This window comes from Centrocercus urophasianus, unplaced genomic scaffold, assembly GCF_019232065.1.
Source record: "Centrocercus urophasianus isolate 14NV4802_14NV808 unplaced genomic scaffold, USGS_Curo_1.0 seq_62, whole genome shotgun sequence".
NCBI classification, from domain to species: Eukaryota; Metazoa; Chordata; class Aves; order Galliformes; family Phasianidae; genus Centrocercus; species Centrocercus urophasianus.
The window spans coordinates 626487-652308 of record NW_024885222.1 but is presented as its reverse complement, the minus strand read 5'-3'; the positions used below and the strand labels follow the sequence as shown (position 1 = coordinate 652308).

The 25822-nt window shown below is 48.9% G+C and overlaps 3 protein-coding genes across 3 annotated transcripts; all 3 read right to left on the bottom strand.

Moving 5' to 3' along the window:
- Positions 1 to 1982: 1982 nt before the first annotated feature.
- On the bottom strand, positions 1983 to 11672 carry LOC122170046 (keratin, type I cytoskeletal 23-like). The gene is made up of 8 exons (XM_042836637.1): positions 10837 to 11672; positions 7785 to 7867; positions 6445 to 6601; positions 4749 to 4910; positions 4532 to 4657; positions 3823 to 4043; positions 3130 to 3161; positions 1983 to 2489 (listed from the first exon to the last, which is right to left on the bottom strand). The coding sequence occupies exons 1-8, from the start codon at positions 11239 to 11241 to the stop codon at positions 2386 to 2388; spliced, it is 1290 nt and encodes a 429-aa protein (XP_042692571.1). The 5' UTR covers positions 11242 to 11672; the 3' UTR covers positions 1983 to 2385.
- A 2167-nt stretch (positions 11673 to 13839) lies between these two features.
- On the bottom strand, positions 13840 to 18150 carry LOC122170045 (keratin, type I cytoskeletal 15-like). Its single transcript, XM_042836636.1, has 8 exons — positions 17611 to 18150; positions 17223 to 17305; positions 16665 to 16821; positions 16089 to 16250; positions 15841 to 15966; positions 15488 to 15708; positions 14688 to 14713; positions 13840 to 14172 (listed from the first exon to the last, which is right to left on the bottom strand). The coding sequence occupies exons 1-8, from the start codon at positions 18148 to 18150 to the stop codon at positions 14105 to 14107; spliced, it is 1383 nt and encodes a 460-aa protein (XP_042692570.1). The 3' UTR covers positions 13840 to 14104.
- A 2898-nt stretch (positions 18151 to 21048) lies between these two features.
- LOC122170051 (keratin, type I cytoskeletal 19) lies at positions 21049 to 25546 on the bottom strand. Its single transcript, XM_042836644.1, has 8 exons — positions 24982 to 25546; positions 23670 to 23752; positions 23197 to 23353; positions 22788 to 22949; positions 22512 to 22637; positions 22189 to 22409; positions 21804 to 21832; positions 21049 to 21309 (listed from the first exon to the last, which is right to left on the bottom strand). Exons 1-8 carry the CDS (start codon positions 25426 to 25428, stop codon positions 21278 to 21280), a joined length of 1257 nt encoding a protein of 418 aa, XP_042692578.1. The 5' UTR covers positions 25429 to 25546; the 3' UTR covers positions 21049 to 21277.
- Between the last annotated feature and the right edge of the window lie 276 nt (positions 25547 to 25822).

Here is a 25822-nt window from a genome sequence, read left to right as displayed (position 1 = left end):
CAGCAGTGATCTGTGCAGGGCTGCTGACCCGAGTGCACGGACCATAGGTAGAAGTGGTGGATGCTGAGATCATGATTTGTTCCTGAGAGTAAAGAACAAGATTTCAGAAGTAGTAATGAATGGCTGCAGACACAGGGTACCATAAGGCCAGTGGCACAGCATCGTGAGCTGTTCCAATGGAAGGAATCATCAGCGACACGTCGTGTTCTGAAGTCAGGAGAAATGCCTAGGAATAAGCTGTTTTTGCCGTAGAATAACTGCTTTCATTTAGCAAACAGAGCACAGTGTAACTAATATGTATATGTTTAAGGACTAATTGGTTCAATTCAATTATTAAAAGCAGCCAGCATGGATATGTTAGAGCCATGGACGTGTGACGATGTTGGTAAATGGAGCTGAGCGAGGTCAGGTGAGGAGCTGTGCTGGTCTGAGCGCTGCGCCAGTGACAGCTGTGAGCAGCTGTGCTTTGCAGCTCTCAGTGCTGCTGCGCCCAGCTGAGCGCAGTGCAGGGACACCAGCAGAGCACCTGGGTGCTGCGTGGGGTGCTGGGCACAGCAAAGCCAGTGCAAAGGTGTGAAATAAGGATGGGCTCGTTCTCTATTGCTCGCTCTACAGCCATTCAGTTTTCTTTCTTCACAGTTTAGCGCAGTCAAAACCTAGAGCAAAACAGATCCTCTCCTTTGGTTTAGAAATTAGGGGCTGCTTCGAAGTTTTAATAGCAACCTGTATCACAAGAATGCCAACATGCTTTGTGAATTTGGTAAATACGTACAGCTTGAAGTAACACAGGAAACTGTTCAGGAACACCCAGGCACATTTTGTCCAGCTGCTACAAACACCAGATCTGGCTTGTTGGATCTGGTAAGCCGTAAGGAAGGATGTTGTTAGTTAGCCAAGAGTTACCAGTCCTGTATTACAAGTTTTACCCAATTTAAAGAAACCATTAGGTAATCCATCCGATGCTTTTGGGATCTCTTTGTGCAACAAGGGTGGAGAGTTGGGGGAGGGGGGCAGGGGGGGATCATGGACTGGTCCTGACTTGCTGGTAGGAACTCATGGTGTTGTAGAGGTGGACTTGGTTTATTTTAGATCTGTGTTGTCTTTGAAATTTTCTTTTGTGAGCCATGTTTCAAAGGAAAGCTGGTAATAGGAATCCTGCACGAAAATCCGTCACAAGGAGATATGGAGGAGTTCTGTGACAATTTCACTCATGAATATGAGGCTGCCCTGGATGTACTGTTTTATGTGTAGATGTTGACTTTGGAATGCAAATCCATGCAGACGCTCTCGGTGCTCCGCTTCGTCTCTCTTAGCTCTGCTTTCCGGGTTTCACTGTCTACTGCCCTGACAACACTGCTGTTTCTCATGCTTAGTTTTTAGTGCTGTGTATCTCTGGAAACTTTCATGCTGCTGTTGGGGTCTGAGCTGGGGCTGGGCTGATCTGAGGAAGGCGATGGAGCCTGGGTTTGGCTGAGCAGCGCAGGTCTCTGCCTTCCTGCAGGCACACCTTGGTGTGCACTGCGCACAGCAGCCGTCGTGACTCCGGGATCCATCAGCCAAAAGAGTGAGCATCAATAAGAAAGCAGATTGTGGAGTTTTGAAGTAAATGGGTCACCGAGAATGTATGGGAGCATATGGGAAATTACTTGTAGTCTTGGAAGGAAAAGGTGTGAAGATGACTGAAGGAAATTTCTCTAAAACTGAAGAATGTTCAGTTGTTGTTTTGAGGATGTAAAGTGTACTTTTCAATACTGCTGATAATGCTGCTTTAAATGGCAGCAACCAGAAGCTGTATAGAAGAAAATCTGACAGTTTTGCGTATCAATGTCATGTGTAACTTGCACCACCTCCTTTTGTATCTGCACCCTTCCAGCTTTGTGCTGCTCCATCAGTGCAGAGGCTCTGTGGCCTCTTTCCATAGCACTGCCATTTCGGGCAGGGCATATTTAAGAATAAGCAAGATCAGAAATTCCAGTAACCAGTACGAGTAAAGGAAAAGAGTTTATTGGCAGCAGTGAGGTATATGGTAAGAGACATGAGACAAGGAGAAGAAGTCAGAGATTATTCACTTTAAATTATAGTTAATTTGCAGAGCAGTAAATGAACCACAGATGGAGATTCGTGCCCCAGTGAGGCGTGCATAATGCATACATTACCAGCTCAGACAGTCATCTTGATTGAATAGTTTGGCTCCAGCATTTTGATGACTAAAAGCTCTTAAACAGCACCAGCTCTGCCCAGCTCTGCGTGGCTCTGCAATGTCAGGCTGCAGGTGGCTGCAGGGGTGTCACCCCGCGGGCCAGTGCACGGCTGGCAGTTGCAGAGCAGCCAGCAGGGGCAGCCCGGCAGCCCACCAGGAACAGAGGAGCTACAGAACGTTTTCCTTCACTCTTGCTGGTGGATCTGGTTGGTGGTGGAGGACATCAGCTGCCCATTCACGCCGTCGTGCACAATCGCTTTGATCTCTCCATTGGTCAGTTCAGCATATTCTGGAAGAAAATGAAAGGTTAATTATACCAGACTTTGGGGAAACTTCATTTACAGTAATTTACCAGCTACCTCAACTGATTTATCTTTACGTGTTTTCCTTTAAGTCAATACTTATTATTGCTCTGTGTGAAATTTACTGACAGAGTCACCCTGGGCCTTGTCCAGGTCAGGGCAAATGAATAGCAAAGCTGCATCGCAGCCAATGCAAATCTGACTTCAGAGCAGATTCACCTGCATGTCCGTAGGTCATGCTCATACCAGAAGAGGAGTTTTCAGACATGCAGATTTTGTTTGCTCTCATGCTCTCAGACGGTTTTAGTCACCACATGGAGTCTTTATGCCTCCTCATCTGCCACGAAAGCTTTAGTCTCGAGCCCAGGCTTTGGCCGTGTCTCAAGGCAGGGCTGTCTGGGGAGCAGCTGTGGGAGGGCAGATGCAGCAGAATGTGCTGTGAAGTGCAGTCCTTCACAAGCCTGATGAATCACAGGAACTATTCTCAAATATGGCCTGCATGAGGAGCTAACTGCAGGGCAACCCCTGCAGAGCTCTGTCGTGTGAACTGAAAATGATTTGGAGTCGAGCTTGGTAGGAAATGACAAAATTAGAGTCACTGCAGAGAACAAAATAAAGGACTTTTACCTTCAGCTTTTGATTCACATGTTCTTGTTATCCTGTAAAGATGATGAAACAGAGACAAAATAATGAATATAGAGATTTTAAGAAGTTATTCTTCACCTTCTCACTGATTCTAAGACCTCCTGTAGAAGGTATGAGATGAGATGAGAAAAGCCCCGGTTTGGGCTGTGATAAATAACCTGGAGCCACCTGTCCTGCACTGCTTGCTGGGGACACTCACTGATAAAGATTACATCTTCCCTGTTCTGATTTGGCATAAATGAGACGAACTCTGTACAGAAGGTGGGAGAGCAAAGGACAGAGAGGTGCAGCCATTTCTGAATGTAGATTCAGCCAAGACACAGATGAGAAAAGAGCAGTGCCTCGGCACAGGGACACGTGGGAGGTTCTGATTGCTGGTATTTGTGGCTACACACGGCTGACCCCACATCTGCACTTGTCTCCACGCTTCTCCTTCACCCAAAATCTAAAAATCATTAAAAAATATATTTGTTATATTAATTTAGATCATCCAAATGACTGGATACATGTTTCTCTGCATACCAAGTGGCTCCAGCTTTGTATTACGATCCATCAGATTAAAATATCAACCCCTCTGTAGCATGGAACTGACAAGTCTGATTGAGTAAAGAAACCAACCAATAAGCTGAGCACTGGAACTCTTCTCATCTGTTCCAGCAGGGCAGCTTTCCTCACCTGTCCACGTTCCCTTCCAGCAGCAGGCGGTAAGTGGAGATTTCCTTCTCCAGGCGTGTTTTAATCCCAAGCAGAACCCTGTACTGGTTGTGCTGCTGCCTGATGTCGTGGCGAAGCTGGCTGAGCTCTTCCTCACATTTGGAGATGATCTGCTGCATGTTTTGAAGTGCGATGGCGTAGTGATTGCGAGTGTCAGCCAAGGTGTCTTCCAGCATGTGTTTCTGACAGAACAGATCGTAACAATCCTGTGGTTATGATGGATGTAGTACATAGTACAGAAATGTCAGCAAATTTGGTCTCTGATCAAAGATTACAAAAGTTAGACTGTGGTCATTTAAACACGTGCACTTGAATCGTTATTCAGGTGAAGATAGCAGAATCATGACGTTACGTGTGCACAATGAATGGCAGAGAATGAGTAACTGAGCCCTGCCGTATTCCTTATGCTCAGAAACGGTGCTCCTGTGTTTTCTTTCTCTTCCCCCATTTTTTGTTTGTTTGTAAGGTGAGATATACATTTTTCACATCCTGCTGATGGTTGCAGAATCTATTTTGCATATTCTGACAAAGCGTGGCCCAAATTTCAATTTCACTTTAATAACTGCAACAAAATTACACTCGGCATAATTTAAGCAGAGAATCGGTCCAAGACGGTTCCTAAGAATTTATGATGCAACAGTGGGCAGCCAGAGATGTCTGCCACAGATACCTTACTCAGCTGCGCCTGCAGCTCGATGTCCAGGGACTGTAAGGTCCGCGTGAGGTCCTTGATCTCGTTCTCGCTGCTCTGGATCTGCTCGGGATTGGGGGCTGCTGCCAGGGACACGGCTGTGCTCTGCGGAGCAAAGGCAGGAGAGAAGTTCAGTGGCTCTGGTCAGTCAGAGCAGCAATGGGGGTCTTTGAAATGAGCAGGAAAGAGCTGTTACCAGTTCTCTGTACCAGCTGTCAAGGCTTTGACGATTCTTTTCTATTATGGCTTCGTAATCTTCCCTTATTTCTGCCAGAATCTTGGCCAGGTCTTCAGGAGGCGGCGCGTTCACTTTCACATTGACCTTGAAGTCCTGCGATGAGCGATTTGCTTCCATGTCCTATTGGTACAGGCACGGGAAACAAAGAGATTTGTTCATGAAAAGGGGAACAGTTTCCATACCTACACTTGTCTCTTCCTCAGTTCCGTCCTCCCAGAATGCCCCAGATACTCCTTTCATCGTGGTGAGGTTAACTGGTAGCTCCAGTCCCCGACTGGGAGGTTTGTGTGGATGATGCTGTGACGTGACTTAAACCAGGGACTGAGACCTGCTGCCACGTGAGAGAAATCAATAGAAAACCATGTCAGAAGGTCTTGTCAAATAAAGCTTCTGGAAGATGTCTGCACTGAAGCAGAAACATTTTTGGGTTACTTATCTGTTAAGAACTTAAAACCTTTCATGAAAACCTAACAGTAATTTCATATTTCTTACCCGGTATGTTAATGTTTATGGAACTATAACTAAGTTTACAGGATAGCAATATAAAAGTTCTGTGTAATTGTTAAAGGAGTAATTGGATTAAAACATATAATTACTCTGTAAACAACATAATTACAGGACAAGTGGAGCAGGTCTGGTAACATTCCTGTGCTGCAGCACAATCCTATGTGCTTGGTACCATTTTCAGAAGCGCCCAGGCAAAGCAGCGCTGCAGGCATGACATCACAGCCTCCAAATGCAGGTCAGCTGGACACGGCTCTGCTGGCTGCCTCGACTCCAGGAGCCCATCTGGTACGGCTGCTCAGTTGATTCAGTTCATGCTGTGAGGGAACCAGCCGAGGAAAGCTGCACCTATGCTGTGTAACCCTCGTGTTTGTGCTCTGCTTTGTAGCGCCACAGATACTGAGTAGGATGTTTGGCTCTGCATTAGCTAATAACTGAAAACAACATTAGCTCAAGCAAAATGAAAGCAGCATGTTGACGCACAGTGGTTTTATGTAAGGGGGAATAACAGATGTTATTGTGGTGTAGCTCTGAAAGAAGGCAGAGCAGCACTATTTTTTCTGACACGGATTATTATCTATTTAATTGTGCTTAGAATTTTGCAAGAATAAGCAGTCTTACTTGACTCCATTAACCACTGTGTTCAGTTTTGATCCTCTGAGAATTCAGCAGCTGCTTAGCTCAGGTCAGCCTGATGGAGCAGCAGGGAGAAGGTGCCCTCAAGGGGTCCCTTCCAACCTCAATCCCTGTGATTCTGTGATTCTGTGCAGTGCTATATGCAGAGTTGACGGGAAATTTGGTGATCAGTCAAACTGAACAGCAACCAGTGACGTTTCCTGAGTGCAGCATCCGTCAGTGTGTAAGGACTTGTGAGAACACTTGTGTCAGACATGGAGGTTGTTAGCTATGTATGGTGGGTGAGTAGGTGACTAGAAAAGAGCCTGGGAGAACACACAGCAGGCTGCTGTCCTTACTGAGGTGCCAGTGACTGGTAACCTTGTCCATAAGCTTCATGCTTCATCTGACTCTCATTGGCTTCTTCAAAACGCAGCTGGGTCCTGAATCATCAATCCCACTTATAGATTACAGATCTTACTCCGAGTTAATTACACAGTAGCACAGATCTGTGTGATAGCATGACTTCTTTTACCTCCTCATGGTCTTTCCTCCTGAGGATGTGTTCTTCTCTCAAGCCTTCAATTTCCATTTCCAGATCTGTTGTAATAATGGTCAGGCCATCGAGTTCCTTACGCAGGTTCTCAACATCGCACTGCACTCCCTGCCTCCGAGTCTTCTCTGCTTCATACCTTGGTCAGGAGAAAGAAGGCAAATCCCACTCACTGAGAACAGCTTCCAGCCTCTCATACAAGTGGTAGAAAGAAACATTATTTGCAATCGTTGCTTTCTGTGTTTTTTTTTTAAATGGTCAATTTTCAGTCCATCAGAGAACAGGAAAGAACAGTTATTAACAGTTATTAACAGTGATTAACAGTTATTAACAGTTATTAACAGTGATTAACATCGCTCTCTGACCCCTCACAGTTTGACATCTTCAGAAAACCAAGGTCACAAGGACTCTGCTGTATCTCCCCTTGGGCACCTTGGACACTTCTGCTCCTCCAAATCTGTCCCTTTCCTCCCCTTTGTGTGTCTGTGCTGGTGTTTGTACACTCAGCCCTCAGGCTCACTCAATTCATCCCAGCCCCTCAATGGAGATCATTTTCATGACACTACGGAATGATACAGAGGAGCAAGGCCTGCAGTGTGCCCAGTCGTTGTTACAGTATTACCAAGAGCTGAGGTGTGTAAGTAGCTGATCATCATCTGTTAAAAGTAAGTCCAGATATCTGCATGATTCCCAAGAAGTCTGATTAGCAGAAAGCTGAACTCCTTTCCTGTGCCAAGATCTGCCTGGAAGCTCTCAGTCCAAGTGTTTTGGCTTTTTAGATGGTCTGAGAACTCTGTCAGCAGTGTCCTGATGAAGCAAACTGCACTGAGAGCCTGGGAAGCATCGGCCCCATTGCTGTGATAGAAGTAAGAACACAAAGCAGAGGATGCTGAAGGACAGGGAGTCCAAAGCAGAGGATGCTGAAGGACAGGTCTTTCTTGCAGAGCTGGGTGGGAGAGGTGATAACTGCAGGAAGTAGATTTGGGCTGGATTAGGGAAGCGTATGGTGCAGAGAAGAGGTAATTGGTGCTCTCAGATGACAGTGTAAATACCATTTGTCACCAGTATCAAGTGTCTGCTGTAAAACCTGCTCTTCAGGACCTGAACAAAGTATCATAAACAGGGTGACTCGGTTCAGCAATCTGAATGTCTTTCACCCTTTTTAAATCTTTTTTTTTAAACTACTTTTGTTCTGCACTGGTTCCGTTTATCTGCTGTCAGCAGAAATCTGCCATCAAATCAATGTCCTGCTGGATTGTCAGGAGGAAATATCCAGCTTAATCCTCTGTCAAACTGAACAAGGAGACAAAAGAAGTTCTTACTTGAGCCTGAAGTCTTCGGACGCCATGTTAGCGTTGTCGATCTGCAGGAGGATGCTGGCGTTGGTGATCTTCCCATCCTCAATCTGCAAAACAGCAAAAACTGTGTGAGCTTCCTTGCGGGTGCCCTTGCTTGTATCAAACGTATGAACAGGAGAAGTCCCAGGGTCAGGAGAGCAAATGAACAGAAGTTTAGTTTCTTGATGCATTTACGTATTTCCACAATTTTTGTCTATTATCTTCACTTTTTATTTGCTTCACTTTCCTGGAGCAGCGCTCCCTGTGTCCGTGTGTCTGGGCTGTGCAGACGGCCGTGCTGAGGTTAACACTGGCTTCCTAATCCAGCCCATCATTCACTGTAATGTACTGAAACCTCTAGCAGCCTGTGGTGATTAATTCATGTTTTGCTTTTGAATGTTGAAATTTGCCCCAAAATGTGAAGGAGAAAGTGTCACTCGTGTAGTGTGCTCATAAGGTAGCTTTGAGCGATTAATCCGAGTATGGAAAGTGCAGGATTGCACTCTAAATCTTTGGAAGTACTCCAGCACCTTGTATGTAATTAGCAGCAGTAACTGCGGGGCATCAATTAGAGAAGGGTCCTTTTCTAACAAATAGGAAAGAGAAGTGTGGTTGCAGCTGCCTTCGCTCAGTGCTGCCGTACCAAAACCAGGCCCTGCAGCCACAGAGGAACATTCTCTGATCAGAGAGCTCCCAGCACTTGTGAGCAGCACTTCCCACCCCGTGAATCGCAGGGACTCCGGGAAGTGGGAAAACTGTCCTCACGTGTCGGAAATTTACCTTCTGCAGTGAAAATCCGAACACACAGGTGGAGTTTTAACTGATCTCTGGAACAGAACAGGCTGTGCATTCCTGAGCACTCAGCAGCACAGCGCAGGCACGGCCCTGGGACGGCACCAGGGGGACGGGAGAGGTCTGAGCCCCCAGTGTGTCAGTGCCTGGGACGCGCTGTCAGGGAAGGGGCGATTGTTGAACCCATCCTTAGAGAAGGGTGCGCTTTGCTGCGGGAGGGAAAAGCCAAGAAGCCGTGAGAGCTGTGCTCGGGTTCTTTCACTTTGTGCCGTTTCGTACAAATGCACCACAGCTACGCACACAGCTGCACTCCTGGCTGCTAAGGGAAGGGATCGTCCTGCTGTGCCCTGGTGGGGCAGCCGTCTGCAGGCACTGCAGTGGCAGAAGGACACACAGCTGTCCGAGGGCTGCAGTGAGGAAGGCAGTGAGGGGCGGGCGGCTGACATCCCTGGTTTGCCAGCAAGGCTCTCTGCGTTCGTTCCTCTGTGTGTCTTCTGGTCAGCAGTGCGGATCCTGCTCCCCCATGTGCTCTGCAAACCAGTTTGGTTATTTGGCAGCACCAGATGCCTGGATACGAGCAAAGAATGACGCACAGGGGCTGCTTCGCTCCATATGGAGCGGGGCTGAGCGAGGCAGCCCGCTGCTCCACGTTTGTCCTCTCGTGTCTGTGGGCACGGCGTGGAGCGGCGCTGGGCCCCAGCTGGCTGTGCCTCCAAGTTCAGGTAGCCACTGCGTCATGGACTTTGTGGGTTATTGGATGGAAGGTCCTAAATTATGTCTAAAAATCATCTTAGGTGCTGAATTCATCTCACCATTTTAATTCGTGGGTAATTAATTTAACGATGATTAATGATTAAATGTTAAATTTTCACTCACTTTGCTGGCACGATGGTAATTGCAATAATTGATGGCAAAAGTGAAAATCCTGTGTTAAACCACTGAAGTGTCACTCATAAATGATCCTTTACCAGCACTGCCTGCCCAGCACCGGGGCCATCGGGCTGACAGCACTCTGCAGTGCATTAGAAATAACGCTTTGGGTGCAGCGCGTTTGGAAGTGAGGGCTTTGCCACAGTCAGCACGGAGCTTTCAGCCACATCATCTTTCTAAGCCTTTTCAATTTGTTAATTTCAAATCTATGTGAAAGCATTTCTATTCCTGATCAATAAGTATTCATCTCCGGACCAGTTAAAAAGGAGCGCTCAGGTGGCAGGTTTGAGGCCGATGACCTTCCTTTATCCTGAAAACTGAAACAGGCGATGGCAATCCTGGCTCTCTGACACGTTGCCTGTGGTCGGAGCGCCTCATCTTCTGCCTGCAGGCAACGCATAACAGCGAGCACGGCTTTGCCGAAGCCCTGAGCTCCATCCGCAGGGCTGTGGGGCTGCTGTGCTCCCAGGGCCTCTGGGAAAACATTTCTTGGGGTCGCAAGAATGCGAAGTGAGCAGAGTGCAGAGAGTGGGCAAAAGCAGCAGCATCGCAGTTGGAATAGCTCTGCTTTGTGCCCTGTGTGGCTGTGCAGTTAATTATGGTGATTAGTCACAGAGATGGTTACAGCGCTAAGTACGTTCATTACGAATACAGATTAATATTATGGTTAAATTTGAAGACACGTGAGTTTGGGAGACTGAAAGAGTTACTGTTGAACATTAATATTAACAACTGGCAAGAACCAGAATTTCTTCTTTTAATTACAGTGAAAACATCCACAAGGAATTTGTCACTGCTATTTCCTTAATTACAATGAAGTATTTTTCCATCTGATTACATAAGCTCATTGGACCCAAAAGTCCTGTAGCTTCATTGTCTGCTGCCACAGGAATCAAAGAAATGAAAGGCAGCAGAACTCCGTCTGAGGACGGCGCGCATGGAAGAAGGCACTCACTTCAGGCTGCCTGCTTTTGAATCTGCCTGCCTGCATTGCAGTCAGAGGATCGTGTTCTGCCAGACGTGGTTCTCAAACCACAGTTTCACGTACAGCACTGAGCACCTGGCAGCATTCGAGCACCTTTATGCTATCAGCCTGCACAGGGGCCCCTCGTTTCCCTTCCAGCCTTTCTTATTCCCCACTTTCCTCCTTGTGGAGGAAACGTTCATGCCCAGCTCCTGTAACCACTTTCATCTGTATTTCTAGCATTTAAAATGTTATTCTTAATTTTCTTTAAAGGAAAGCCATCAGCATAAACGAGGAGCCAGATCCCTTAGAGGAGCGCAGACGGCATAGCTGCGTATAGCTCTGACTTACCTGTCTTTGCATGTCAGTGACGTTTTGCTCGTACTGGTTGAAGTCATGCCTCTTTCCATGGGATTTTGTCCTGTGCCACTCTAGGATGCAGCTTTCGAGCTGAGCGTTGGCTGCTTCTAAGGAGCGGACCTTGTCCAGGTAGGCAGCCAAACGGTCATTCAGGTTTTGCATGGTCTGTTTCTCATTCCCACCCAGGAAGATGCTTTCCCAGTGGCGCTCGCCGAAGCATCCCCAGGACGCCCCCCCTCCGGCGGCCAGACAGAGGGGGGAGAAAGAGGTGTGTGTGCTGCCGGCACCGTCTGCACTTGGAGGTCGGTGAGAAGTTCCTTGCTGGGCCAAACCACACCCTGCACTACCCCTGAGGGACCCAGAATAAAACTGGAAAGGGCCTTGGCTGCTACTCATGTTCGGCTCCGTTACGGATCTCACCCAATGTTTGACTCGCACTGAGCAGCTCCTTAGCCTTCCCCAAGCGGCTTTATGCCTTCTCCTGTGGGAGTTCCCTCCGCTGAATGACTACAGCGAGATTGTGTCATCATGAAACGTGCTTCCTCTTGGTCAATTCTGAAGCATTTATGAGCCTGCACACACTGTTGTTATTATTTGGAATCACAGCCGCATACCAGATTCCTTTTGCTTGTTTTCTTTTTTTTTTCTTCGCTTTTCATATTATAATTGCGAGGTGTGGCTAAAAGCAGTAGGTGTGGAACCGGATCAGCTCTGCTCGGACTGTTGACTAAACCCAGGAGCGAATGCAGAGTATTCTCGTGTTTGGAGGGGGAGGTCGTCATCCGTCACAGGGCGCAGGGAGGCTGAGGGCAGGGGCTGCGCTGCCGGGCCGCTTTTCTGCTGCCGGAATTCTCAGCTTCCGAGCTGCGGCACTCAGCCCTGCAGCACCGCGTGTCCTGGGGCTGTCCTGATGCACCCGACCTCGTCCCCCGGCTGCCGCTCAGCTGTTCCCTTCGCCGCCTGTTTCCCACCGACAAACACCAGAGTTGCATCCTTTGCAATCTTTCCTACTCGTTGTATTCATGATTCGATGTGCGGTCATATTTCAATTTCTGCGGTCTTGTTGAAATATAAAGATAATAAAGTAGGAATTTATCGCTGTTGCTATTGCAAATACTATAAATATATTATAGCTGTAGAAAATATTCCGAAGTTTGTTAAAATACTCCAAAAACTGAAGCTTCCAATGGTGCAAATTGAGCCGGCAGCTGTGCAGAAATAGTCACTCTCGGAACTTCCAGGTCCCCTCCGAAGCTGCGTAAGTCAAAAGCAGAACGGATCAGCGCAGCCCCTGCCCTCAGTTTGCTCTCCATTTATTCTCCAAAACTGCGATCGGTGCCTCCCCGTCCCGCACCCGGCGGCAGCGGCGGGCGCTGAGTTCGAGCGGCCGCAGTGCGGTGGGGCGGCCGGAGAGCAGCGGGGGATCTGTGACCAACAGCGCTCCGCGTTCCGAAGGGTTCGGCTGGGGAGATGCTACGGAACTGTGCTGCCCTGGGAGAAGCCTGCGGAATCCTTTTTTTTTTTTCAGTGTTTGTTTAAATTGAAATTCTGTAACACTGAAGAAGCGCCGCGCTTCGCCCGGCGCCGCGGGGCAGAGGAGCCGGGCTGGGCAGGGATCGGGCTCCGCCTCGTGGCTGCTTTGCGCCTCGGCTGCTGACGCTCCGCGTTCTTCCCTATTTCTCACACACTTGATGGCACTGCAGCTTGAGAGTAACGGGAGCTTGAAGCGCCGGGCAGAAATGGAGAGAGCAAACTGCAATAAAACGTGACGGTAGGATGGAACCAGTGATGTCCTGCCGTTCGGTTCATCTCCACAAAGCTGAATTTCACACTGAGTTTTCTAGTCTGGCAGTTCAGCAAGATAATGTTCTGTGAAATACGATGTTGGAAAATAAGTTCAGACATAATCGGAGTCATGGAAAGGTGTGGGCTGGCAGTGCCCTGCAGCGCGCCCGGCCCCTCCGTGCCACAGAGCTTCCCGGGGCCGGCAGCAAAGCGAGGTGCCGGCACGCAGAAACGGCTCCTCTGAAACTGAGCTTTTTTAAATTGGAAAAGATCGCACGGTTTTCCTCACGCACACACGTGAAGGATCCACGGAAAAGACAAAAATCTTCATTCAAAACCCGGCACAGTTCGGCAGCTGTCTTTTATGTCCCTGTTTTCAGCCAGCTGTGCGATCCGGGCGGTGCGGAACGAAAGCAATGAGGAAAGGAGAGCCGCCGGCAGGTGGCGCCATGCGCTGAGCGCTGCGGGGCTCCCGGAGCGGCGCGCGGTGCCGCTGGGCGCTGTGCGGCCAATCGCCCCGTCGGGCACTGAGCGCCCTGACAGCAGCGATGTGGAGGTAAATAACGTGCGACAACGTGTAAAGCAGAGCTGTGACATTGACACCGACTGAGGACGTGACCGTTGAATGCTCACTTTGATAAGACCCAAGTTGCCCACTTCTTGTCAAGTGCTGTTACTGCTGGGGCAAGATGCTAGGGGAATGGGGCTGCTATGCCCTAGCCGTGTATCCTATCAGCAGCGATGAATGCCATTATATCGTCCAGTAGAATTTCATGGCTGCTGGCAGAGATGGACGTCCTTGAGAATTAATGTCATTTTTTCCCAAATTGTGAGGCTGTGTGCGTGCTCAGGGTTTGCTTTGGCTGTAAGAAACCTGACCGTATGGTAGGCAATAACAACACTGATATTTCAGAAGTTGTGCACGTTGAATTCAGAGCAAAGGGCTTAAGGGTGTGTTTTGCATTATCTTTTTCACATCAACTTCTGCTTCCTGGGAGAACCCAATGGCACTTTATACCTGTCCATTTATCACTGCCTTTCTTAAGGCTGTTGTGTCGCTGTGATGCATGGAGGTACCTCCATGTCAGACCCCACGGCTGGGTTGCAGGGAGTGCTGTGTAAGGGGGGCAGGTGGCTGCGTGGATGGCAGTGCTGCACCGACTACAGAAAAACAACGTCAGACTGAATGCATTTGCACAAGCAGGAGAGAAACTTTATTGTGTAGTTTTTCATAAGGATGCTGTACAGAAAGAAGCAGAAGTCTCTGACCCATAGAGCCAAATGATGGCGTAAAAAGGGAGAGCAAGTTTAAGGAAACACGTGAAGCTGGTGCACACTTTTTGGGTTACAATCTTGTGATCTAGCAAAAGTAACAGCACGTTTCTGTAAGCATTAGCCAGTGGTTGGACTGCCCTTCTTAAAGCTGGTCCAGCACAGGTGGTGTCGCAGCAAGAGAGGATTCAGTATTTCTTTATTAGTGTCTCCTGTCACGAGTGGAGGAAGACCTTCCCTCATCTTCTGTGCCCCCACGGGCTCTTCCAGCTGTGGTAGGAGAAAAAAAGATCATTAAACATATGGGAACGCACAGAATAGTCACTCAATGTTTCTTTGTTTGCTCATTTCCTGACTTTTTTCCGCACAGCAGAGGAGGAGGAGCTGCCTCTGCACCTCATCTTCTCTTCCTGCTGGTCCACATCCAGTAAATCTTCCCAGTTATGAAATAGGAGGGGTAAAGATATAAACAGAGCGCACTGCATGTCAGATTTCTCCTGCAGGTTGTATGAATCAGCGGAGGAACTGAGGAATCTCTGTGAGATTGCTGTGCTTTAGAGCCACGTGAGGAGTCAGTGCAATCATTTTGCAAGCTGGGGTCAAAAGTGCACATAAAATAAAAGATAAGATAAAGTGCAGTGCTTTCCTCTCCAAATGGAAAAGAAGGTATTATTGCAGAGAACATGATCTGTGTTAATAAGAAGAAATACCAAGCAAAAAAGGCTTATTTAATTCTATTGCTTGAACTCATTTCCACCCCTCGTTATGTCACATTTTTTACTTACCATCCTTAGGGTTCACTCCTGACATCCTGCAGAAAAGAAGAAAAGTTTGGTCAATGACCTTCATGAGTTTGTGCACCGACACTTAGGAGACGCTGTGCGCCCAGCTCAGTGCTCACAGTGCTTCATCAGCAGGTTGGCTCTTACTCTGCTGGCACTTGTGCTCACGTCAGGGCTTTGAATAGCACTGCTGTGAACTCTAAAGAAAACGTGGCCATCAGTGAGGCCACTTCTTAGTCTTGATTTGTCTCTAGAAACAACATAAGGAGCTGATTCCCTCTCAGAAATCAAAAGCGATTCCTTGTGTAGATCAGTACAAGAAATGGGCAGTAAATGTTAGACTTTACTAAAGTCAGCTGTGGTCTATCCTCTTCTATTCTGGGTGTGTGATGATAAATGTTGTGATATGTGATGTGATGACAAACCTTTGTTCACAAGTGCAGAAAAGCAAGAGAAAGAGATCCTGAGAACAGACTTGTGAGTGGTATGCTAGGCTGAAGGCGGTGATTCCAGCCCAGCAAGAGGATTACGTGAGACCTGTCTGGGGCCTGGTGCCTTCTGCAGTACACTGTAGTCAACATAGCTTCAAATTATCAGCACAACTGATCTGCAAATGTAGTTTGAGTGATAGCAGCTCTGGGGATGTTGCCGAGCACCCGTGTTGCCAACGCTCAGCAGGCTGTGTATGCAATCAGTGTGATTTGGTAATCTGGAGTCAGCTAACAAGCACAAATTAGTGCTTTACAATGTGCCCTGTTATTAACCTTATCTGTCCATCACCGGATTTGTATACAGAAACGTACTGAGAGTCCTGGGTCTCCAGCAGCTGGCGGTACGTGGCGATCTCCTGCTCCAGGCGGCTCTTGATGTCCATCAGCATTCTGTACTCCTGGTTCTGGCGCTCCATGTCGCATCTGATTTCACTCAGTTGCTCCTCAACACTGGTGATGAGGTTCTGAATTTGTGCCAGCTGCGCGCAGTATCGTCCTTCTGTATCTCGCAGGTTGGCTTCCAGTCCAGCTTTCTAATGCAGGAAGAACAGAACAGGTTGTCGTACGGATTCATCCCGCAGATGGAATCTAAACCAAAGCAAGGGAGGAGGGGGCAGGGGAGGTTTCTGGCTGTGGCTTGCAGTGTGCCGGGCACAGCTCCATACCATGCTCATCTGTGACTGCAGCTCAATCTCCAGGCTCTGCATCGTGCGTCTCAGTTCCGTGATCTCGGATTTGCTGCTCTGTATCTGCTCGGTGTGGGTGGCGACTTCACGGTTCAGCTCATCAGTCTGAAAGAAAAAAGCAACTGCAAAATTAAATGCATAAAAAACACATTTTAAGTTGATCTCTTCCGCTGCAGCAGCAGAGATGAGGCAGCGCATCGGTTCGACGTTTGCTGCCATAGGCTCACCTGAGTGAGGAACCACGCCTCAGCATCCTTACGGTTCTTCTCAGCCAGAGCCTCGTACTGCTCCCTCATCTCCGACAGGATCCTGGTCAGGTCAATGCCAGGAGCAGCGTCCATCTCCACGTTGACTGTTCCGCTGAGCTGGTTGGAGTACTCCTTCATTTCCTGCGTGGGAAATGAGAGTGGGGACACACAGGAGGTTACACGCTGCGCTCTGACACGCTTTCTGCCAGCAGCAGCCCATGCACTGCTGTGTGGTGCTTTAACTATCAGAGATGGGACACACATAACATTTCTCAAATTGCACCTCTCCATGTATGTGCTTCTCTACTCTCTGTATACTCGCACTCTCAGACTTACATGTAGTTTCTATGTGACCTGTCACATGCCCTAGGAATGTCAGACTGAGACTCTGCAGCTCATGGATCTGAACATTTTGGAATCAGATAAATGCTTCTCAGGACCAACTTCAGGTTCTTTTAATATCACGGTTCTCTCCTTATTAATGTTGCCATTCTGATTTTATTAGATAAATGCCAAGGGAAGCAATTTCCTCCCTGCACTGCTAAGGGCGCTCACCTCCTCGTGGTTCTTCTTCAGGTAGGCCAGCTCCTCCTTCAGGCTCTCGATCTGCATCTCCAGGTCGGCCCTGGACAGGGTCAGCTCGTCCAGCACCCTGCGCAGCCCGTTGATGTCGGCCTCCACGCTCTGGCGCAGGAACAGCTCGTTCTCATACCTGCAGTTTTACAGAGACAAGCATTGGCATGAGCGCGAGTTTGTAGGCAGCGGAGCCTTATGTCAAAAACCCAGACTGTTCCTGTCTTCTTTTCCCCTGTGATTCAGGCCACTAAAATAGTTAAAAGCATCGCTAAAAAACAGACATGATTTATTTGTATACATTTACAGCTCAGTAATCTGGTTACTGTGTTCTAATCCCTCAAAACGCCATCGGTTTTAGCCAGAGATTTCTCATTAGAAGTCATTAACGAAAGCATCTTTCTGTAATTTGGAAATACATCTTTTTTCAGTGGCTGAAGAACTTTATTTTCTAGATGAGAAGCAATTCTGCGCTTCAGGAAACTGTTTGAGAAAGGGAGAGAAGGAGAGAGAGAACAAATGTGTTTCAGGCAAACTTACTTCAGTCTGAAGTCATCTGCAGCCAGCCTGGCGTTGTCAATCTCCAGAACCACTCTGGAATTGTCGATAGTGGCTGCAAGGATCTGACAGTAGGAAAAACAGGGAAAAACACTGTGAATACTGGGAACTGAGCACACTTCGCCATGTTCCGTTAACTTCTGTAATCAGTTTAATTACAAACACCAGCTCGTCTTCCGGACGCAATGTTTGCTGTTTAAATGAAGGAAAGGTTACAATTTTCTGTTGGTTTGCTGAGAGCCACATAGAGCTCTGGATTGGAAAACTCACGATTTATTTCCTAATCGTTTTACTTGATTTCAGAGGTGTGAACCGTGCACTCCCACAACCCCGATGCATTCTGCTAACCGCCCATCTATGAACGCCATACCTTATCTCGGAGATCTTCAATTATCTTGTAGTAGTTACTGTAGTCTCGAGCCGGGCTGGTGGGCGCTTCCTTCTGGTACCAGTCTCGGATTTTGACTTCCAATTCTGCATTTGCGTCTTCCAAAGCTCGTACCTTCTGCAGGTACGTGGCCAGGCGGTCGTTCAGATTCTGCATCGTAATCTTTTCATTGCCGGAAAGCAGGCCGTCCCCGCCACCAAAGGCGCAGCTGGCATCAAAGCCTCCCCCAAAGCCGGCTCCTCCGCCCAGGCCGAAGCCCGCACCTCCACCGAAGCCGCCGTAGCCTCCTCCGAACCCGCCGCCGAACCCGGCGCCGGATCCCCCCCCGTAGCCGCCTCCTACGGAGGAGACGAAGCGGGCCGAGGACACGGAGACGCCGCGACCCCCGGAGCCGCCGTGGATGCTCGGGGCGCGATGGGAGCCGCCGACCCGCACCGAGGAAAGGCGAGAGCCGCCGCTGCCGGCAGCCCCGAAGCCCCCGGCTCCGCTGGAGAAGGAGTTGTGCACGCTGTACGAGGTCATGGCTGCGGCTGGGCAGGAGCTGGCGGTGGGCGCAGTGCGGAGCGGGAAGGAAGGCGTTGTGCCTCGCTGCCCCGGCGCCTCTTTTATAGCCGCGAGAGACAAAGCCGGGCCGCAGCCCTCCCTCCGAAGATTCCCCTCCCTTGAGGTGAGGCCAATTATGATGACATTCCTTACACGCGGAGCTGGCTGTACATCCCAGGGGTTAGGGCTTGGGTTTTTTCTTTTAATTAGACTGAAGGGATGATTCAGGTTGTGTTTTTCTTCGGGCTACAGTTCTGAAGCTCGGGGTTTACTTTCCTGACAATCAAGAATGGAAAAACAAAGCGAGTTGAACCGCACCCACTCCCCATCCACAGCAGCCACCGCGGTTCTTGGCAGATAAATGACTGCAGGTTTCGTTAAGTAAAATTCTACTTTCATTGAAAATTACAAATTGTGCAGAAATGTCCACCTCGCCATTATTTCTTGTTTCTATTTTTTTTCCCCGCAAAAATTTGGAATTGAATTTTCCATGTTTTTATCCCTGTTCTCTCCTCGGAATTTGTATTTAAATGTTGGCATCTGAATTTCTGTTGCAGAGACACAGCACAGCACAGTGTGAGGAACGAGGGGCATCCATCTGTGTTCTGGGAGACTGGCACGTTTGGTTTAATTCACTGACTTGTGAAATAGGTGCGAAGGGCAAAACAAGAGTGAAATGGTTTGACTGAAGGAAGAATGTGGGACAATGAAGTTCCTGTTACTTTTGGCAAAGCTAAACAAGCCGAGCTTCAGCTGAAAAGTTCAGTGTGGGATTAAATGTGCAGCACTGATCTGTGCTATGAAATGAGTAATTACTGAAAGCAAGGTTTGAGAATCACTTACCAAGTGACATTGATCTTTCATTTAAAGCGAGTCTCAAACGCAGTGCATTTCAATTCCACCCATTTGTGAGTGACAATGGCAGGCAGTACATCAGCAACCCAGCTGCTGAGCAGCACAAGAAGCCACGTTTGGGCGATGTTCAGCAGTGCGAACTTCTTGCTTGGTGCTCAGGGTGTGACAGTGGGGACAGCGGCTGTGAGAGGTGTGCCTGCAGTGTGGATTTTGCAGACAGAACGCCGTTCTCTGCCCATAAGGTGACAGTTCAGGTGAAGGAGGGGTGAGGTGACTGCTGTGACATGGAGTAAAGGCTGGGGGTGGGAGGAATTTCCTCTGATTTCTGCTCTGCTGTGAACACATTCTAACATTTTTCCAAAAAGTTGTCCTTTTTCCTTCCAAAGAAGAAAAAACCTGTATTTGCTAAACAACACAGCAACAGCTGTGCTTTTCTTAGCAGTTTTTCAGGTTTCATACCATGCACGATGCATGTTTTCGGGTGCTGGGCTCGCTCCAGTTGCTGGGATGGGCAAAGGGTTTCTGTGAGGTGCAGTTGTGCCCTCGTGGTGAGCAGCCTTTGTGTGGGGGTTGGACTCGGTGATCTCTGGGGATCCCTTCAACCCCTACGATTCCATGATTCTGTGATTCTGATTCTGAGGCAATGAGCGCCAAAACTCCAGCAGCAATACGCAGCCTGACAGCCCGTCCACTTGCCCCTCAGCTCATCAGCAACGGCAGGATATTTCATAGCTGTGGAAACATGTTTCAAACGGAGCTTGGACCTCTGCCATAGCACTTCAGTTTTGCTTTGGGGCAGATTAATAGTTGTGTGTAGCTGCCAAATGTGCGTATCTGTGAGAGGCAGCACCTCAGGGACGAGTTGAGGCAAAGTCTCCCAAAGACAAAGAAGTTTCCCTAAGCCCCCTGTTATGGCAGCGTGCGGAGGTGTGCAGGCTGCTGGGTCTGTGGGACGGAGTGATCCCATAGTAGGCGAGATCAAATTCCAATCAGAAAGTAAGAAACACACAAACCGGCAAAACCACTGTCAGCTGTATCAGGAAACTGTGGGGATTTTTCATTCAGCCACACCAGAGCAGCCTGCTGCAGCCCCGTCCTGCCCTCCCCTCCACATCTTTGCTGATTTGTGCTTCTCAGGACTGTCTTTTCTTTGCTGTCAGTTCGTTGTCTCATAGTCAGGCTGCTGTCAAATGCTATAGAGCTGGATTTCCAGGGGCTGAGCTGGGACTTGTGCATCAGGCCATGACAGATGCTGCTGATGGGTCAGCTGAGTCAGCGCAGAGCCGAGCCCAGCTCTGGCCCCTTCACCTGGGGAGGATTACCCAGCCCTGGCAGAGCAGGTCTGCAGCTCTGCGCTGCTCCTTGCTGTGCAAACACTCCATTAATCTGGGAGGACTTATAAAAATGAATGTAAGAATGTATTCCCTCCCAAGTCCGAGAAGTGATGAAGGGGCTGCCACTGTCTGAGAGGAGTGATTCACCCTGGGGAGCCGTGTGTCCCTGCTGGGGCTGAGGAGTGGGGCTGGAGGCCTGGGCTGTAGCCCCAGTTTTCTTTTAGCACGGGCCCAGAGAAGTTTCCTTGGCTGTAAGCCTCTGGAGTTGGGAGTGAAATAACTGATTTCTGATGGCCTGAAGTAAGAGCGATTGCATTTGGGATTTGAGCCAGAGCACCCTTCCAGCGATACGAGAAAGAAGGTGGTTGGAAGAGTCCTGAGAGCCCATACCTGCGTATGGGTGAGGATTTGATTTTTCTGTTTGAAGATAAGTGCACTGGACTAGAAAGCGAGCGACGAAATCTCAGCCCTGTCCCTCACTCCCGTGTATCTGCAGCCATTCTGACAGCTTCGCATTTCGCCCTAACAAAACACTGTCCAGCTTTGCTGGAATCTCCCAACATCTCCATCAGCCCTGTGGGTGCACAGCCACTGCAGCTCCCAGGAGGGCTGTGCTGGGGCAGCAGCTGCGTCGTCCTGTGGCTGCAGCCCAGCTTCAGCAGCGACTGCACAGTGAGAGAACGGGAGCTGAGATTGCAGGATCATCTTTATTGGAGCAGATACAGCACAAGAAAGAAGTAATTAAAAACCTAACCTAGTCTGCAAATTAATCACTGCTAAATGAACCAATCTACTTAAGGTTGGTGTAGACAAGGATTTTCTGTGCAGTTAATTTCCAGCAGTTTAGTGTGATTTCTCTGCATTTTAATTCCCTTTTTTCTCTTCATCCTGAAGATGACGTTTGTGGGACTTTCATACTATTTTCCATCTGCCAGCTTGTCTCTCTTGTCTGCAATAATATGGAGAAAAAGAACAACGGTTACTTAACCAGAACACATCAGACCATTCTGCAAGTTACTGAGCTTAGTTTGTGTCTCATCTGTCATTCCCTGCTCTCAGAAGTTTTGTTCTTCATAGCATTGACCTGAATCATGCATCACTTTTACAATGCAGCTGACCTTTAAAAGCCAGTCATTCTTGCATGTTGGTACAATGCCCCTGAGCTGGCAGGCTGAAATTGCTCAGATCCTTCCACCTGGGGGAATGAGTTGTGTGTTTTACAGTGGCAAAGGCTGACATTTTTTCCTGATGTCTAATAGCTTTTGATGTCTAAAACTTGTTGAATTCTGGGCAGAGCCATCACTTTGACTTTTTCTGTGGCACAGATCAGTGCAGCAGCCCAGTCTGAAATGGGCAGAATTGCCTTAATGTGTGTATTCATCTTTTTAGAAAATCAAACTTCTTTGGTTGCTAAAGGCTTCCTAGAGGAGAAACAGTCCTTACCAGGAGATCCAGAAAGGGAGCCAAACAACCTGCAAGCAAACAGAGGAGAGGTGAGAGGGGAGGTAACACACTGCATGCTATGTGAGACACCCGTGTACGACAGCAGATTCTCTCATCATTTTGTACATGGTCAGAAGCAAGATGTTCATTTCCTTGGTCTCCCTTTCGTCCCAGGAGAAGGAATCGTTATAGGAAATGTTGTTGTAAACTACAACAGTGAAACAGTGGGAGAAGATCATTTATTTCCTCAGAAAAATAACTTGTGAAAAAATGCAGGATCCCCAAGTATCTGAAGCTGTGTGCTGCTGTGGCACACGAGCACCGCGCTGCGCTCACGCGGCACGAGGCGAAGCACAGAGGCTCTGTGCCACGAGCTGTTACTTACTGGGACTCCTGACCCTCCAGGAGCTGCCGGTACGTCGCGATCTCCTGCTCCAGCCGGGTCTTGATATCCATGAGCATCTTGTATTCGTTGTTCTGGCGCTCCAGATCAGCTCGGAGCTCAGCCAGCTGCGCCTCAATGCTGCCAATCATGGCCTGGATCTGCGCCAGCTGTGCGCTGTAGCGCCCTTCCGTGTCTGCCAGGCTGCTCTCCAGCGCACCTTTCTGCCGGCACAGTTGGAGGGAAGGGTTGCTGGGCTGCTTGCAGGAGGGGAATGCGGGTGTATTTTAGGGGTCTGCGTTTACGCAGTGCAAATGTTCACATACCATGCTGAGCTGGGACTGCAGCTCTATCTCCAGGCCTTGCAGGGTGCGTCTCAGGTCGGTGACCTCAGACTTGCTGCTCTGCAGCTGCTCAGTATTGATGGCCACCTCACGGTTCAGCTCTTCAGTCTGAAAATGGGAAAATGCCACATGAGACACGTGGGGCCTCTGAGCGGAGGTCGTACGGCTTTCAGATTGGTTTTGTATAAGTTACAGAGTTGTTTTGTTTCCTTTGTGGATTTAAAAATTAGCATTTATTTAGTATGAAGCTTTTGATACCTTACTGTGGAACCAGGCCTCAGCATCCTTCCTGTTCTTCTCCGCCATGTGTTCATACTGGTCTCTCATATCAGCCAGGATCTTGGACAGGTCAATGCCTGGAGCAGAGTCCACTTCTACACTGACTTGGCCGGCTACCTGTCCTCCCAGGGCACTCATTTCCTTGTTGATATAGCAGCGGAAGATAAAAGAGGGTACAGTTATGAATGAGGACATTATGAGCCATCCGTTCTTTCTGCAAGGCTCTAAATGACTGCACTGGAAAACCGGCAGGGTGGATCTTTCATTTGCCACTCTGCACAGAAGTCTTTTCTTTTTCACTGGAGAGCCCAAGGCAATCCTGAGGCACCCCTCACAGAGCTTTCCTAACATCACTCCCCAAACGCTTCTTGTTTGTTTTTTAATTTACCTCCTCGTGGTTCTTCTTCAGGTAGGCCAGCTCCTCCTTCAGGCTCTCGATCTGCATCTCCAGGTCGGCCCTGGACAGGGTCAGCTCGTCCAGCACCCTGCGCAGCCCGTTGATGTCGGCCTCCACGCTCAGGCGCAGGGCCTGCTCCGTCTCAAACCTCAAAAAAGCAAAGCAGAACCCTTCAGGCTGATGATGAGAGCACCGTGAAATGTGTTATTTGTTAGAGATGCATCTGGAACTGCAGGAACTATAGTATAGCAGATGTTGTCCAGCATTAAGCTTTTCTACACGTATTTCACATGACGGTGAGTTTTCTGTGGAATAGGTGATGTTTCAGCAATGCATAAAGGGCTGAGCTGCAATGACAGGATCAAACTAGCGCTAATACAGAGATTTTACACACGTTCTTTGTTTTTTCACAGCCACTGCCCTTTGCCTCCTCAGGAGACTTTTCTCCTTCAGAAATTACTCACTTGGTCCTGAAGTCGTCAGCAGCCAGCCTGGCGTTGTCAATCTGCAGGACGACCTTGGAGTTGTCAATAGTGGCAGCAAGGATCTGCAATCAGCGAGAGTTCATTGCTGAGGTGAAACAAGCGTGTTGTTTCTCTTCCTTACGCTCAAGGTGGAAGAGTTATGATTGTGTTTCACCCGTAGCTCCACCAGAGATGAGTGCATTTTGTTTGGTGTCAGTAGGAAAATACCAGATTATCTGTAGCAAATAGGCAGCACAGATTGATCACAGCATTTCTGCCATTGCTTTCAGCCATGGGTCGGTCCCCTTACTTGTGTCCTATGAAGGGCTTTAAGCTGGAATCCCTGCAGTGTGAGGGAGAGGCCGGTCAGTGGGAGCTGCCGTGGTTGTGAGGCACAACCAGAGCTTCCTGGCGAAAAGCAGAGGAAGCACAGTGCGGTTCTGGGCAGAACTCGTTCTGTCTGCGTGTTTTCTTAACAGGGCAGTGACTGCAAGGCCTGTGTGATTGCAAAATAAATGCCATGTTTGTGTATTGTGCGCAATTGTGGTTCGTACTGCATTTGTAAAGCCTTTCAGCACGTTATTTCCCTTACAATAACCGGGTTAGTGTTTACTGACTCTGATAATCAATCATGAAATGCTGCGAAGGAAATGTTCCTTAGCAGTAATCCCTTTTAATTTTTAATTAGAAAATGTGTCTTTTTTGCCTGCTGCTTTCAAAACTTAAAAGGTCATATGCAAAAACAGTAGGAACATCTTCTCTAACAAAAGGGAAGAAAAGACGGGAGGAAAAAGAATGCCAAAAGGTGAAAATCTGATTCCCAGTTCTGTCTTTTCTGGAGCTCAATGAGAATGTGAGCATCTTACGACAAAGGGAAAATGAACCCCATGGGAGTGGACACAAACTGAACTGTGAGAAATGACCCTAAAGTTTTCTTCCGTTTGTTTGCACACTGCAGCCAGCTTCCAGGTGTGTGCTCCAGGGCGTGCGTCTCCTGAGAAATCTGACATCAGCTGCCCATGGCTGCTGGGACACAGCCTGCATTATAGATGGGATCGATTCTTTTATGTCTGCTAATTCCTAGCGCTGGGGTGTCTGCGCTGAGCTGTGCTGTGCTTTCTCCCTGCTAACGCTTCAAATCATGGATGATTTCGTACTGCACATTTCTCTCCCTGCCCCAACCAATGACTGTGTTCTCATCTTCCTCCTTTTCACAGACCTCACGGCCTTCTGGCTCCTTTCCTAGGGAGTTTTTCTCTTTGGGTTTTTACGCTTCCTTCTAAGGTGCCCCTTAGAAAATACAACCACCTACCTGATCTCGGAGGTCTTCAATAGCCTTGTAATAAGGGCTGTAGTCTCGGGCAGGGCCCGGTCCTTGTTTTAGGTACCATTCACGGATCTTAGTTTCAAGCTCTGCGTTGGCCTCTTCCAGCGCGCGCACTTTGTCCAGGTAGGACGCGAGGCGGTCGTTCAGGTTTTGCATCGTCGTCTTTTCATTCCCTGACAGCAGACCATCCCCAGAGCCCCAGCCCCCCCCGAAGCCCGCACCAAAGCCGCTGCTGAAGGCGCCTCCATATCCACCGCCCAGGCCGCTTCCTAGGCCAGAAGAGACAAATCTGGCGGAAGACACTGACACACCCCTGCCACCGGATCCCCCATGGATGCTCGGAGCCCTGAAGGACCCCCCCCCCAAACGGAGCGAGCGGCCGCCGGGTCCCCCAGCCACGGAGGAGGTTTGCCTGAAGCTGTAAGTCGCCATGGGGAGAAATGCCAGGGACCTGAAGCGAGCTGCGGTTTGTGATCCTGAAGCAGTGATCCTGAAGCAGGAATGCGTGCTCCTTTCCCCCAGCCCGGCTCTTTTATGCCTGTGACAATGGGAGTTGTCTCCAGAATGTGTTATCTGAGACCCGTGGAATTTATCGGCCGTAAACCCTCTGCCAACACAGGAATTCCTCTCATTGGTCAGTTGCAGAGAAGGGAGCTGGGTTTCATTCCCAAATACCTTCACACGAGGAGCCGATGCCCTCCCCCAGGGCTATGAGGAGGAAGGTGGGATTGGGGGGAGGTGCTGCTCCATCGACCTGGTTGCAGTTTGTGTGCTGGGAGCAGCAGGGCTGGCAGCACGCAGCCCCACTGCAGCCTGTGCTGCGTCC

Bases quoted from the DNA above. Each gene is read 5' to 3' on its own strand.
- LOC122170046 (XM_042836637.1), bottom strand. From the start codon at position 11,241: ATGAGTAGCAGCCAAGGCCCTTTCCAGTTTTATTCTGGGTCCCTCAGG. The intron at 6,602-7,784 runs GTAAGAACTTCT...CTCCTGACCAAG, and splicing joins TCCGAAGACTTCAGGCTCAA to GTATGAAGCAGAGAAGACTC. The intron at 3,162-3,822 runs GTGAGGAAAGCT...TCATCTTTACAG, and splicing joins CTGGAAGGGAACGTGGACAG to GATAACAAGAACATGTGAAT.
- LOC122170045 (XM_042836636.1), bottom strand. From the start codon at position 18,150: ATGACCTCGTACAGCGTGCACAACTCCTTCTCCAGCGGAGCCGGGGGC. The intron at 14,714-15,487 runs GTACGTTTCTGT...TCTTTTCTGCAG, and splicing joins CTGGAGACCCAGGACTCTCA to GATGTCAGGAGTGAACCCTA. The intron at 14,173-14,687 runs GTAAGTAAAAAA...CTCCTACCACAG, and splicing joins AGGAGTGAACCCTAAGGATG to CTGGAAGAGCCCGTGGGGGC.
- LOC122170051 (XM_042836644.1), bottom strand. From the start codon at position 25,428: ATGGCGACTTACAGCTTCAGGCAAACCTCCTCCGTGGCTGGGGGACCC. The intron at 23,753-24,981 runs GTAGGTGGTTGT...CGCTGATTGCAG, and splicing joins TTGAAGACCTCCGAGATCAG to ATCCTTGCTGCCACTATTGA. The intron at 21,833-22,188 runs GTAAGTAACAGC...GTTTGCTTGCAG, and splicing joins CTGGAGGGTCAGGAGTCCCA to GTTGTTTGGCTCCCTTTCTG.